The 15342-nt window shown below is 41.4% G+C and overlaps 1 protein-coding gene across 13 annotated transcripts in view; it reads left to right on the top strand.

Annotated features, from left to right (window-relative positions):
• The window catches only part of LOC100691189 (dedicator of cytokinesis protein 9), a 72858-nt gene that overhangs the window by 16044 nt on the left and 41472 nt on the right, over positions 1 to 15342 (top strand). For 4 of the 13 annotated variants that reach the window (XM_025904122.1, XM_019352710.2, XM_019352711.2 and 1 more), the window contains exons 1-2: positions 4068 to 4510; positions 14524 to 14640. In XM_025904122.1, the coding sequence (XP_025759907.1) occupies positions 4340 to 4510; positions 14524 to 14640 (288 nt within the window). In that variant the 5' untranslated portion in view covers positions 4068 to 4339. Of the gene's footprint in view, positions 1 to 4049; positions 4511 to 10688; positions 10965 to 14523; positions 14641 to 15342 lie in introns of those variants that run through there. The other 9 variants (XM_025904123.1, XM_013272617.3, XM_013272620.3 and 6 more) reach the window with 6 other exon arrangements.

Genomic DNA, 15342 nt, shown 5'->3' with positions numbered 1-15342 from the left:
GTCCACATGCAGCAGATGTTGGAAGTGTTTGGTGAGTCCAGCTGGAGGAAAGCAACAGTTGCTTATGAAATCTCCGAGGATGTCTGTGAAGTGTTGACTGCAACACTAAGAGTGAATAAAAACCACGTGATCTGACGTCACAGCAGTCCTACACACACACGCATTACATCTAAGCACTTTGAGGCAACTGTTGTTGTTGTGATTTGGTGCTATATAAATAAAACTGAATTAAATCAAAAAGAAAAATATCCACAGAAATCAGGGTTAATTTTAAAAACATAATTGACCAGTACAAGTATATTTTAGCCATCAGTGTGGTTTTTAGTGGGGATGGGTTCACATTTGCAATAAAGAATTTGATTGGATGACAAACATTACTGTCTATTACAGTTTCTGGCTGACATTTGCATTCACACTCAGATCCTGACAATTGTAGCCAGCTCACAGTGACTGTGGGGAGAAGGGAAACTGAATGGACCTGTTGTTCTCATTTCCATCTCTATATTTTTATTCTTGCACTCTACAAGAGTAGCTTTGCAGAATTCACGGTTCAAAATAATCCCTGTTTATCCCATACTGGGCATTGTTCAGCTCCCCCGGTTAATCTATGTGAAAGGAGTCATTTTTACAGTTTTAAACCGACTTTCTTCTGTTTGGAAAACAGAGGATTTAACTGGCAGGTGGAAGGCTGTGGTTCTCACCGCCATAGCTGTTCACCTGATATGACATGACACGACACGAGTAGCAAAAATGTGTCTAAAATTGAGCATTTACAGCACCCTGAAGCTTTTATTTGAAACTTTGTCTGTGTTTATGAGTGGCCACCAGGCATTACAGGTCTTATAAATCACTCAGTTATGCTTCATATAAAACATGCAGTAACACTTAAAAATAGAATATGGCCAAGTTCATAATACCATGCCAGGAAGTATAGTCCACTGCAGGGAACTTAAGCGTTGTTGTAACAACAGCAGCAGTAATCAATGACGCTCCACACAGCGAGCAGTGCTTCAGCCCAGCCCTTATCTGCTGCTGCAGATTTGAGCAGAGCTTCCACATACCACAGAGGATGTTCACACTTGAATATCCATGCACAGACAGACGCCCTCTGTGCTCCAGCAGTGTACTCTAAACCCCCCCACCTCCCAACCTCAGTCCACCCACTAGTCTCACTGGCTTGCCTGGAACTCTAACTCATGATTTAGTATGGATGACACAGTCCAACTGTCTACTGCTGGAGGCTACAGGACCACTTCAGTTGTGAGCTATAGAGATGCACAGTACAGATGTCCTCTATGGTATAGGATTGATTATATTTAGACAGTGTGTGTCACAGTGGGTTGGAGTTGTGAACCTCTTTCTTAAAATAAATGATATTGTTTTTCTTACGTAGCAGCTTTTTTTTTTTTTGTGAGGACTCGCACTAGAGAGAAATACTACTACATCTAATGACCCACACATCCCCTGTATGACCTTAATAATTTATCGCCCTTACACCACACTACAATTCTCTTGCAGAACACAGCCCAAAAACATCTTTCTCAAGCAATTTGGGGGCATCTAATCAAACTTCTTTTTTTTTAACAACTGAAAATGCACAGCTTCAAAATGAAGAGTAACAATAAATAAGAACATCACTATAACTATATTTAAACCAAAGATTTGCTGGTTTTAATGTGAAAAAGAGCCTTTGAGCTGTTATTTATTATCAGCAAACACACGGTGTGATTAATAACTCATGAATGGGCGTCCTGTTAACTCAAACAACCTGTTTAAATTATATACTTTTACATATATACTTTGCTCAACAGAAAACTAGTTTTCATTATGTCAGATCAGCTGGTTTGGTTGTAATGCATATATTACAGGATTCATGCAGAATACATGCATGCACGTCATCCTGTACTCCTTTTTCGCCATGATTCAGGTGTTCATTTCTTAAAATGTGCCGCGTGATGCACTAGATTCATACTTTTTCATCATTTTAAGAAATCCTGCATGCTGTAGTACCTTCCCGGCAAGATTGTTAGCGCCTCAACACAATGTTGTTGCAGACGTGCTCCTACGTGCACGGGGACAAAATATTTACAATGACCAGCTGTCACGCTTAAACCAATGGCCACTTCTTGCTTGAGCGATGTCTTACTGTTGGTGCTCAGTAATAACAGTTCAGTGATGACTGACAGATGGTAATAAACATGCTTGAGTCGCAACAAAAGTCGCCAAAAAGAAACAGACACAGCCTCAAAGAGGAGATTTATGACTTTGCAGTTTTAGTAGTTTTACAGCAGATTGCTTCTTGTTATTCCATAAACTAAGCCTAAAATCCCTTCGCTGCAGCGACAGGGGGATGGAGACAGGATCAGACGTGTGAGAAAAGGGATAAACCAAAAGAGGAAACGTATTTCCCAACAGATCAATGGGCATAATCATACTCTCGTCCCCTCCCTCCCCTCAGTTTATTTTCTCCCTCGTCTTCCCTCTCTTTCCTTGCTGAATCCCCTCATCTGGGGGCTCAGCTGTTTTCCTCTGCAGCTCGTCTCATCCTGCACTCGAATGTAGTTCAGTGTGTCAAGCACCACTGAAATATTAACACAGCAGCAAGCAGAAATGCGTGCGAGCATTCGTGGCTTAGTGCACCATCGTAATGTAAGGGAATGCATCCCTCTCTCCAGATGTGTACGTGTGCGATCATTTGGGTTAAAGTGAACTAAAGAACAGATGAAAGTTCATTGCTCAATAGTATTAATAAAAAAATCAATGCCACCATGTTTTACTGTTGAGACAAGCATTAAGCATAATCATACTAAGCATAGCTGGTGCCAGGGGGACTCGCAGTGTTTGTGTAGCTTTAGGATGTGCATGCCACTTTGACAGTTGACTTTGAGGCCTTAAGGGGTCTTTGAGTGCGACTTAAAGCAGCAGGAAGTGAACAGACAGGATAAATAAACCAAGACAAATACTGCGGTGCTTCCTCGTCTCCTCCCCTCCCAATTCCTTATAATCAGGATGTAAAACACGAGCAAACACAGGAGGCAGATGGGATAATTGTGTAGGCTTTTAATGAGATTTTGTCCCACAGGTATAAAACGGCCCAAAGGTAGCACAAGGACTACATAAAACTAAAGATTTGCAAATGCAGAAGCAACAATATTTTGAAAGTGACCTAGAAAAAATATTTCCTCTCCTGCTTTCATCTTCAGTCTTCCCGATCACAGTCCAGAGACATTTTAATCAAAGGCAGTTCTAGCAGATGAATCATTCCCTGACATTTCGAAAAAGCCTGTGTATGATCAAATTGTGTAGTCCCATTCCCAGTATTTCTGTGTGTTTGGCAGAGCGGGCAGCTTGTGATCAAGTGCAGCTAATCTTTGGTCAGGAAAGTGCTCCCTATTTGATGTCTCGGCCTAAAAGGCTTAAATCCTCCCCTGTCCTCGGTCTGTTTTGGAAATGGAGATTTTAGGAAGCCTTGAGTCAGGCCACTGGACATTTCAGTGCTTTTTTCTGTTTATTTAGTGTGTTTGTGTGCGTTAGGCAGGATTTCTTATCATATTTCAGTTTATTTTGTGGTTTTACTGCAATATCTCTCGCCGACTGCTGCATATTATATAGCATCCAGTTATGTGATTCATGTGCTTGTTTGGTCTGGGGTTTTTTTTTAGCTGAACTAAATAAGCATTGAGCCATATTGCTGCTTGCCTGACCATGGAATCAGACTCTCCCTCTGGATATGAAGGACTGCCTTCAGTGTAACCCATTTATTTTTGCAATTACTTGTCTGAATCCCTAAAGGAGTCCCATTTTTATGGAGTGAAAATGAAATGGGTTAATTCATTTTTGGTATGCAAATGTGGGATTGAAAAGAAGAGGCAAAAAAGGATTGGGAAGAATTTGGAAATCCAGAGTGGCTCGGAGGAGATCAAGCAAGTGACTGAATAAGTGAGACAGATGCACACACGAGCCTGCGTTGCACCGAAGCTCAGCATTGGTTGAAGCTGCAGCAGAGCTCACACAGCATCCTTCATCCCCCCCCATCCCTCGTTCTTTGCTCTGCCTCCCTCACTCACTCACTCACTGTATCTCGCCTGCTGACTGAGGTATTTCTACAAGCACGGACTGGGACAGCCTTGACTCTTCTGCGCGAGGTTTGTGTGTAAATTCTCCAGCTATTCCTCTCCCTGGATCCTTTTCACATGGACTCTGATGCTCTCTGTGTGGGTGAGAAGTTGCGGATGTGCATGTCAGAGTAAGATCATGGACCAGAGGGGAGCAGGAGACAATCAAGGAAACTGGGTCACTGGCAGGCTCTCCTGACTGATGCCTGTTTGGACCTGGAGGGATGGGGTGCACCACCAGCACGGTTGTGTTTGATGGGCTGCGTACTGTCCTGGAGAGGAACTGTAGTGGCTACATCTGCAAGGAAGCAGCAGAGCCCACTGGACCGTCTGAGGCTGAGCGAGCGCTGAGTCGAAGAGAGTCGCGTGTATTGCCAACACCACGAATACTTAAGGTGTGTGTGTGTGTGTCTGTGCACTCCCTCTAACCCAATATAGCAGCTTTTTATTTTTCTACCAACAAAAGCAACAGAACTGTTTGTGTATTGAGCAAAAATCCATATGGAAAAAAGGTTACATTATTTATTCATTTTTTTACGCTATATGCTATAATGTTAAATGCCCCGAGGACAAACCTAATATTTATTGATTTATCTAACCATCCTACCCATACCTTTTTTGTTTAGTACTTTGGTATTAAACAGGACAAAAAAAGAATCAACAAGCAGCACATTTTATTACAGTCTTATTTTGAAAAGCAGGATGTTTGATGCCTTTTTTTGTCTTTCAATGAACTGGATCATGGTTTTAACCAAAATACATCTCAGCATTAATCCAATCAGTGCAATGGCTAACGTTGCTGAATTTAGTTTTGAAACTCCTTTTAAAGTGGTGTTTCTGTCTACTAAAGCTCTGCTATCATAAAAGTAATGGTTATAGCTCCTCAGAAGTAATATAACATGGAGAAAATCAGTAAATTCTGACATTATCTAATCAATAACAACTTCAGCTCTATCTAAATATTTCTAAATCTTGTCAGAGGAAGTCCTTTGCCGATAGGCTCTGCTAACATACTGAAGGAATACCTAATATATGACTAATTAAATTATTCAGATGGTAGACTCATTGAAATAAAGCTAAGTTTAATTTATATGGTATTTACACAACCGTTATTTATATTCAGCAGCTACACAAGTAAAAATCACTGTCACGTGACTCTGCACCTATGAATGTTACCAGTAAAAGTAGGGCAGTAGGAGGGCCGACTGTTGCCTCTTGCTAAGTGCTTCACGGGTTAAAGCCTCTGTGAGCAGGGATGGGGGGTGAGGAGGGTAAGGAGGGACAGTAAGCCCTGTGTCTGCTGGAAATCAATCACCGCTCTTCATCTGTGAACCAGCGGGCTTGGCAGGGTTTCTGCTGCTCCGTACCAGCTTGTCTTCTTCTTCTCGTTTGTGTTTACTCACTGCTGTGTGTGTGTGTGTGTGTGATGTCTTCTATGTGTTGCTGGTTCATCGTACCCACAGCAGAGAGCTGAGTGACAGCGGCAGGGAATTGGGTCAAGGGCACGCTTGCTTCTCTTGGCTCCAGAATGGTCTTATCACCCAAACGGGGGCAGATAATCCTCTGTCAGCATCCATGGTCTTATAATCGATAGTTAAAATGTGCGAGGGATATGGTTCAGTCCAGAGTGGAACTGAAACTGACAAAAACTACCTAGCAAAAACCACACCAACCAGTTCAGTAATGTTAAATATATCACTACTAAAGCTACGCTTACTGCTATTATTAGCAAACAGCTAAATCATCATTCCCTCAACTTGATGAATGACATTCTAAGGAGCTGAAAAACACAATGAGGTATTGACAGCTATCATACCTGTTTTGTTTTGACAATTGAAGCGAAAGGAAAAGTTTAAAGGTTTGCAATTCTTTTGACCTTTTTAGAAATGTTTGAATTTCTTGTAAGTTTTTATTTCCCGTGATTTCATCGCTTTATTTGCTGTAGCGAAAACACAAACCAGGCAACCTTTTTGTTTGCATTACTTTAAAAAGTGTACCGTAGCAGTCGTAACCTTCTACTCCCTTCTTAGTTTTCATATGAGCCTTGGCCTTTGCGCACATTATCTTCATACAAAAATGTCTAAAACTGGGCAGGATGTGTGCTGCTTAGGGAACTGTTTGCACCTTTTTAATCCATTAAGCCCGGTTATAAAAAGACACAAGCCATTATGTTTGCCCTTTTAATTCCTTCTGATTGCAGCAGGTTATCACTTCTGGGCATTTTAAACATAGATGCTAAGCCAAGCGTGCATTCAGCTAGTTGCAGACAATCCTAGACGAAGCTGACTATGGGAAGCTGTCCGTAAACTATTTAATGTCTGGAGACATTGCCTGTTTACCGCTTTGTTGATTCACTCGCTGATTACAACAGCTCAGCCTTTTCCTTCCTCGTGAAAGCTCTCGTATCGGTCTCCTTAAAAGAAAAGTCGCAGATTTGAGATAATGTGTGGGCTCCTGCGCAATGGTAATTTTTTTGTCTTGTTGTTCTTGAGAAAGTCTCGCTGTCAAGCGGTTGACTCACTCAGTAACAGAAGCACTTGAAGTGATGGAAAAAGAAAAACTGGTGAAAGATGATAGTACCTTTTGTCCAAATCTGTTTTGGGACTCCCACTCCCAACATAAGATCTGTGATGGTCTGTTTCCAATGACCTTTGCCAAATGGGTACATGTTTATACATTCCTTGTGTTAAGGAGTTAAAATACCAAACAGAGCCTGCATGACGTCACCCAGAAGTTGTTCAGATTAAGTCAGTTAGATAGATTCAATCACTTTGACTTCTCTTTGATATTTACCCACACATTATGTTCACCCATCACACCCATCCTGACCACACTGGGCAAACGCTACGATCAGTCTCTTTGTAGTTTTCATGTTTGATGCATTTACAGGAAAACAACACCACATCTGTTTTTCTTAGTGATTGCTTCCTACTTTCGAGACATGTCAGCCTTACTTGCATCATTCCTCGCACCACCAGTGCATGTGTTCAGTGTTTATGTTGCTCACTTGGTGACTGATACATGGGATACATTGTCTGCAGCACTCAGGCTCATGTGCTTTAAAGGCATTCTGGCAACAGTGGTTTGATTTTTCCCAGAGATGTAAAAGCAGCTTTATTCGTATTCAATACTGTTAGTTACATTTAAGGCTCGTTCATCAATAAAGCAATTTTGCTCTCCGTCTCTAATAGCTGCATTATTACCGAGCGCATTCCTGTAATGTAAAGTGAGACTTTTTTATTTTCTAGCTCTGCTGCAGACTCTTTGCCTCGTGATTGCATCCTGTTATTTTCAATGCCATTGTTTCCCACATCCTACTGCCATGATGTTATTAACAGGGACTACATACACAGTACAGCATCTTTATTACCTCTGGTTTAGTCAACAGTACAGGACCGTGTGGAGAAGTGACCGAAAACAGAGCAGAGAGGGGTGGGTGCCTGAGCTGCCGCTGTAGTGGAGCGCTGTGTTTTTGCTACATTACATTCCAGGTTACGCCCTGTTTTGCTTTAGCTCAGACGCTGCTTGCATCAAACCTTTGTTACGCAACTGAGAAGTCCAGTCATACTCACGTCCAGGGTGGGGATCACAGCTTGATATATGTGGGTAATTGCTTAATATTTTAACCTATTCTAATATTAGTCATTTCCTCCCTTTTCTTTTATTACCAGACAGAGATAAAAATTGCGATTGTGATTGAAAACAAAAGGGAGAAAAAAAGAAAGAAATCTACGAGAAACCAAAGATGGACATCTGATGATTGTCCAGATCCTTAATATACTATTTTACAACTTCCATAGTGAATTGTATCATGCAAAACCAATGTAATAAAATATAATTTATATGATGTGTAATGATACATAAGTGGATTACATCATTTAGGTCAAGATTAAGTGGCATATTGGACTTCAAATTCATTGTTTGTCTTGCCTCCCAGTTCTGTCATGAAATGGTTCGATAATGACGCAAAGCGAAACCAAACGAAATTTCTAAGCGTTTCCAGAAAACAAGAGAAAACCCTCATAGAGAATAAGAGGACATTTTGCCTGATTGTTTTCAACATTTTTTTTTACTTAGATATTTTTCATTCCTGAGCATTCATTTCAGATCCACAGGTACAGCAACAAAGTGTGAGTCGTCAACAAACCGTCTTCTTTTTGTACATTTATGCCGTCAATTTATTCGCACTCACAGGAGGGCGTATGAAATTGTATTTGATCAGAATACACTTCCCAAAATATCCTTTGAGTGTTCTTCTGGCAACTTCAGTGTTTGTTCTGCTACTAAAAAGGCCTCAGCGGGCCTTCCTGCTTAGACCCAGTGCCAGCTTGCCCCAAAGAAATATGTTTGTAATCGTTTCCACGGAATTTGATTTAAGCACCGAGCCAAAAAATGTGAGTGCTGTGCCACGCCAGCATGTCCTCAATAAGTTATATTGCTGCAGATATGAGATATCTAGGAGGATTCAAAAAGTCGAGCTTCTACTGCATCACTCTTTTCTTTATCCGTGTGTGTTTTTAGTGGAGTGGGACGTATAGTCATGCAAATGTGTGCTAATAATCGAGAGTTTACTCGATTTACTCATGTACTAAACTGTAAATGAGTAAAGCTGTAGATGGACACAGTATAAATCGAAGAATTTGATACGGTAAAGACTTTTAGTTGGAAGACTGAGAGGGGTAAACTATACTGCAGAGCAGAGCTTACATCAATACCAAAAATCAATACTAATATTTGGTAATTAAAAAAGTCCAATATGTTAACCAATACTTTTCTTTTTCTTTCAAACACATGAAACATAAATACATTTCCCTATCATTTGTTTGCGGCATTCCGTGCACCTGTTGCTGAGCAACAGGACATCAACGCTCATTCAACATGTTTGACTAGACTTTCTCCCACCTCTTCTTTACCTTTTTTTTTTTTTTTTTTTTTTTAAATGAACTATTAGCTATTAGAAATCTAGATAATATTGGCTGACTATATCAGTGAGGGTCAATATATTGGTCAGGATCAACTGTAGAGAGCATCTCAACTGACTCTCTGCTTATGGTAAACACTCAGTTAAACATGCAGCTCAATGGGAAAGTTCCTGATGCAAGTTTTCTGGAAAGTACCTTCCACTTATATGTACAATATTTACTTTGTATAGGAATCAGGATATACGTAAAAGTGAAGCTCATATCAGGTCCTGCATAAAGAGCTTCTCTGTCACCAGTCATCTGGTTTTTTGTCAGTGTTGTTTTTTCTTCCTTTCAGTATTACCAGACTGCTACCCTCAGGTTGTTTAGGTAATGGTTAGTTAGGGCTAAGGTCAAAGTAAAGTGAAACTTTTACCCAGCAGTTATATACTTATACTGCACCATACTATTCTCGGACACGTGACAAGCAACAATTGCCCAAGTGTAGTTAGAAAGCACTGAAGGAAATCCCCATAACATCTCCATGCCTTTTTATGCAATTATACTGTTGAGTCCCATAGTGTTACATTTTATTTTTTATTTTATTACAACCAGCATCTAATTGATTATTTCTTATGGATTTCTTAATAAATTCTCAGTTTGTGTTAATATGAAAAAATATTAACACCTCTTCACCCATTTTCACCAGCCATCATTTCAGCTACCTGTGGAAAGCTGATTGCACTATGCCTTAAATGGGCATGGTGCAATCAGCTTTAATTTCATAAGGATAAGTTACAGCAATAAACTTGCCTATTGCCTGTTTAATATCCTGTTATTGATTTAGATCGAATTACCTATACAAGTGTGTCACATGTAACCCTTTGAAGGAAGCAGCTGTTCTCTCTCTTTCTCTTTAAACTGAGGCGCAGGCGTGAAACCATAACATCCACTCCTGCGGTGGCCCACCAGAGGAATCTGTAGGTGGAGCCCACTCCTGGGTGGGTTGAGAGGGGCTGCTTCATGCTGGAATCCCCCTTAAGCAGTTGCATCAACAAGCAGGGAGACAGAAGCTGGACCTAATCTGTCATCTGTGATTACAGCTACTGTCTCAGCTGTAGTCATGTACTGGAAGCAGGAGAGCAAAAAAAAGAAAAAGAAAATTTAAGTGACTAATAACTCTGTCATATTGGCCGACACAGCTGATTCATGTCCTGCTCAGTCTTACGTCTTCAAAAAGGTGGCAGAGTTTTTTTAAATGTTGCTTCTGGAGTCCTGCTACAATCTAAAGGGTTCAGCCTGGAAGCTCATGTTTAACCTTTCAAAAGAAAACTTGGTCATGCTTATTATTAATGTGCCATTAAAGTGCCTCATTGTTGTGTCACTCACTCTGGGCTTTTTTTGATAAATTTGAACCCAGCTCTTATTTCAGCTGTCCCACATAAGGCGTGGATTGTGCCTGACCACACTGTAATTCTTGAGGAATGTGTATCTTTTGTTTTCTTTTGTTAACCCTTTGTTGCTGTGCAGGTGGATAGTGTGGGGTCATATAGCTTCATTGTGTGTGTGTGTGTGTGTGTGTGTGTGTGTGTGTGTGTGTGAGGGTGTTTAACTCCCCCAGGCTGCACAGCTGAGTGTAGGAGGGGCCATCTCCTCAGCCTGGGTGTGAGTCCACTGCTTTCAGTCAGAGCAGCTGTAGCTTGGAGTGAGCTAGGGACTGAAAAGGGAGATATAGAAACTTTTTCCAGTACAAAGATTTTTCTCTACCTGATATGCTGGCTTGCGACTTCTCTTTGGGATCTGGTTTGGAAATATCTTACCACAAGTGTTGACAATGCAAGGAAGGGCTAGTAAAACTCCAAAAAAGGAGCTGGTCATTGAGAGTCCACAGCAGTACAAGAGGTTGGTTGCAGCTGAGCCTGAGGTAGATCCAGTGCCACAGGTGGTGGTAAGTCATTCAAGTAATTCACATAGAGATGTGAGACTTTTTGGTTTACATTAAGAAAAAAAAAAAAAAAATCAGTACTGACGTCTCAAATTTGCTCTGATCCTTGAGAAAGTAAGTCGTGTAAAGGTTAACCTCAGCCATAAAGTGCCAAAAGCAGGTGTCATGTGAGCGTTTGTGCTGGTTCACTCTCTCGCCTCCTTTCATATAAACAGTGCTGCCAGCTCACATTTCAAATTTGCAGTGTTAGCACCAGCACGGGGGAAGGTTGAACTTTATTAGCACTTTACTACCTGGACGAATACATCACAGGTCCCTCGACTTTATTCTCAAAGATTGCTTTGGCTTGTAAAATGTTTTATTTGGCGCAAAAGTCAGCGCCCGCGACAGTGATAATTTCCTGCCCTTTAATGAAGGTGTCCAGTGCTCAGGCCCTCTGCAGAGTCAACCAAACAATCAGTGACAAGACTGAGAGGCACTACACAGCACCATTGTTTCAGGCTGCGTGAGGGTGCAGTGATGTGGAGGAGTGGGAGATGCAGATAAACAGCTGCCCGATCGCTGTAGAGAGGGAGTGGAAGGGATGGCTTCATGAGCGTCTGTTTTCTGTTCTTGCAGGGTTGGCTCGCCTGTTTGCTGACTTGAGTTTACAGCTGTTGAATATACAGTCTGCACGTTTCTGCTCGGGTGTGTAGACGACCAAGAAACGTAACTGGAGCTTCAGTATTTTCTGATTGACAGTCAAACGTTACCGTTAGTCTTGAAGGCATTTGTTCAACAGGTGATTTCAAATACCTTCTTAAAGGACTAATTTGACAATAAGACAGTGTAAATTTGGGGCTATGTATCGACTATGGTCAGCACTGTGGGTTGAGAGAATGACAGAGCTTTTGCGCTCAGTGCTGAGTGCACTGTGTGGTTGACCACTTTGGGCCACTGACAAAGCAATGTGGAGGCGCCCAGAAGAGTTTAGAGGGAATCAGCAGCACTTGAGTGGGTTCAGATATCCATTACTGGTGAGAAAAGGGGCACCATCACTAAAACGGGGTCAAATCTTTCAGCACATACTTTATTTAAATGTAGTTACTACCACATCTTTACTAGCTTGGTTTTGACCATACAGCAGAGGCTTCATTAATTTCTTTCTAGTATTTATTTGGTTTTTTTATGGCATCTTTGAGCCTCAGATTGCTCACTTGTTCACTTTTTCTCTACTAGCTTAAACCCTCCAGTCCAAAAGTCTCAAACTTATGGCAGAACTCGCCTGACAAACAGTCCTGGTGTGGTGATGACATCACTATGACAGGAGTGGCACATGGAAATTGAAAAATATTTCTCCACAGCATTGCTTCAGTACATTGAGGTCTGCAGGTATTTGTTTTTGCACAGATTGCTTAAGGTCCAGCCAGCATTTCAGTTGGGTTGAGGTCTGGACTTTGACTGCAACGCCTTGATTTTTTTTCTTTTTAGATTTGCTGTTGTGCTTTGGATCATTGTCCTGTGGTTTGACCCACTACATCCAAGCTTTAACTGACAGATGAGTAGCCTCACAGTTAACTCCAGATAACTTTTATTGTTTTTATCTCATTTGATTATTTTAGATGCACAGCACTTTGGTCAATAGAAGGGTATCTTTAGTTTGTCACATGTTTGGCTTTGTTTTTGGTTTTTGCTAAATAAAGACTGACATGATGACATGGTAAAACCTCAGACTTGAAAGAGGGTGTACTTTTTTGTTTTTCTTTTTTCTTTTTTACCATGACTCAAACGCTCATCGTTTGTTTTTTAAGATTGCTCATCATATATAAACACTGTCAGAATGTGCTTCTGTTCCTTTTCACTTGTTTTGTTATTAATTAGGTTATTGTATGTTGATTTTACTCATGTAAGATCAGATGGGGCCACTTGTTGCCTGTTAAGTAGAATGACTCCTCTGCTCCAGAGTATCCCTTGCAGGTGTGTGGTTTAGTCAAACCTGATTCATTGTGTTTTGGGGTTTTTTCCCAGGTCATTGCTTAATAATGACAGTATAGGTGTGTTTGCCTGATGTTCTTAAGACTTCAGTATCTGCTGAAGGCGCTCAGATTGTGGAGATATGGAGATTTTAGGCGTCGGATTAAGTAAGACATACACGTTTTTATCTTATCTTTTCATAAATTCTTTCCTGGCTTACCCGTCTGATATCTAGAAATGTCTCCATCCATCAGTTTTTTCTGTTCTAAGGGGAGCACAGTTTATTGAAGTTTAACTTCAGATAATTGTAGCTTCGTGTGTAAATAATACTTGTGAAGAAGAAGTTGTCTGGTATGTCACAACCTGCTTCAGCTGACAGACATGGTGGCACCATCTCTGCTCTCCTATTCCCTCCCTGTCCTTGAAACTGATACAAGGTCCTGCCCCCTCTGTCCTCGCTCTACTCTGTTATTAACAAAGGTTGCTACATAGCAACATAGATACAGGCAGGTCTACATGCATGACTCCCCCCCCCCCCCCCCCCCCCCCAAGCTGAGATCATGCTAACATTATCAGTCCCAGATGTGGGAGGAACGAGTGAGCAGTGCTGTCGCTCAGCCCTGAAGTCTGCTGATCTGTCACTGCTTGTTTTTCACTTTGCTCGTTGTTAGATTTATCCACCCATCCCAACAGATAAAAGCGTTGACAGCTTGCGTTCTGCCTGGTGGCCACTGCATCCTCCTGCGACTTATAGGCTTTCTCCTTGGGGGTGTAGAGTGGGTCAGCACTCTAACCTGCTTCAGCAGGCACTGTGACAATAAACCAAAAAATCTGCACGTCGTAAAGAGTTGAGCTCATTGAGACCCTCCTTATCCTTGAAGCAGATGCACTTTCTCTGGGCAGATGGAGCCCTGATTGACTTGTCACTGTGCATCTAACAGAAAGCATGTCTTATTGTGCCCAGTGTGATAACACGGCTGGATAAATCAAAGTCTGTTGACTGTGATCTCTTCTCCTGCAGATACTTATTTCAAGTGCATTCCTGTTAGTTATGGTTTACCAGCTTTGTTTTTTATTTTGTTGCTTATTCATCAAGATCCCCCACTATATAAGTATAAGCATCATCACATAGGTTAACCACACACCAAACTGCCTTTGTTTGAAAGTCTTTTCTTTCCTCGCACCGAATGCACTTGTGCATGCACGTCTTTTTTTAAATATTCTGTGCTACAAATGAGCCGTTCTTATTCAGAAGTTTGCTCCTATATCTGATCTCTACATCTCTACAAACGCAGTAATAAATTGATATGTCATGATATGTCCTTTGAGACCAATTTATGCCTGTCGTCAAGTTTCATTTAGTTGATGAGAAAGTGATGAAGGTCTGAAAACTGAAATGAGGTAATGGGTTTTTACTCTCCAGTGCTGAGGGGTTGGCATGTCAACAGTAATCTTATTATGTTTGATTGTTTTGCATATTGTTACTCATTTCCTTGATCTCTCTTCTGAATCCATCCAATAACGTCACAGATAGCTTCTTCTATGCCTTCGTGTTACTTGCTTTAGTTTTGTAGTTTAATCCACAACTGTGTGTTTATGTGTTTTCTAGGTAAAACCAAAGGTGATCGAGCCGCTCGATTATGAAAATGTGCTGGTGCAGAGGAAGACGCAGATCCTTAGCGATGTCCTCAGAGACATGCTGCAGTTCCCCCTTGAGGACTTTGAGGTGAGTGTCCAAACTTTTCATGCACGTTTTTCAGCAGACTCGCCATCTATGTTTGCAGAAGTATAGATGCTGAGTCTTACTATAGTAAATGTGGCTCTGGGGTTAAATTGCTGAGGAGCAGCTATGAAACTATGGAAAAATGTTCCATAGCAAACGGTGGTGTGCATCTTCAGTGTTCTGGTTTCCGTTGTTGCTGTACACTTCTGGTGCAAAGTCAGGCAGACAGGAGTTAAACTGTCCTCCTGTGTATTGCTGCTAAACACACGAGGTCGTTACATTTACTGGTATCTATACAATATTAATATTTACTCGTCCACTTGCGTGTTTTCTTTTTTGTGTTTGTTTGAAGTGGTTTTTCCTTTGGGCCAGGCGCGGCCACTATTGTGATGATGGGTGTAGCCACTGACAAAGGCTTTCCTTTTGTTTATATCCTCCTCTGCTGCAGCAAGAGATGGGTCAGGGGCCATCTGTTTAATTGGCTCATTCTGTGTCCCATGTTGTGACAGAGTAAGTGTTATCTCCAGCCACACCGTGCAGGATGTGCGTCCCTCACACTTTCCACGCTGCGGCTGGAAAATCTAAAATGGAGATCTGGCCCAGAGCTGGTACTTCAGGAAATGAGACTTCTTTGAAGGATGTTAGTATATCCTCAGATCTAACCCTACCACTTTGTCTCACATTGCTGTCAAAGCTTTATAGAGT

The sequence above is a fragment of the Oreochromis niloticus genome, linkage group LG16, assembly GCF_001858045.2.
Source record: "Oreochromis niloticus isolate F11D_XX linkage group LG16, O_niloticus_UMD_NMBU, whole genome shotgun sequence".
Lineage (NCBI taxonomy): Eukaryota > Metazoa > Chordata > Actinopteri > Cichliformes > Cichlidae > Oreochromis > Oreochromis niloticus.
Note: the sequence above shows the minus strand (reverse complement) of the source record. Positions and strands in the feature narration are given on the sequence as shown.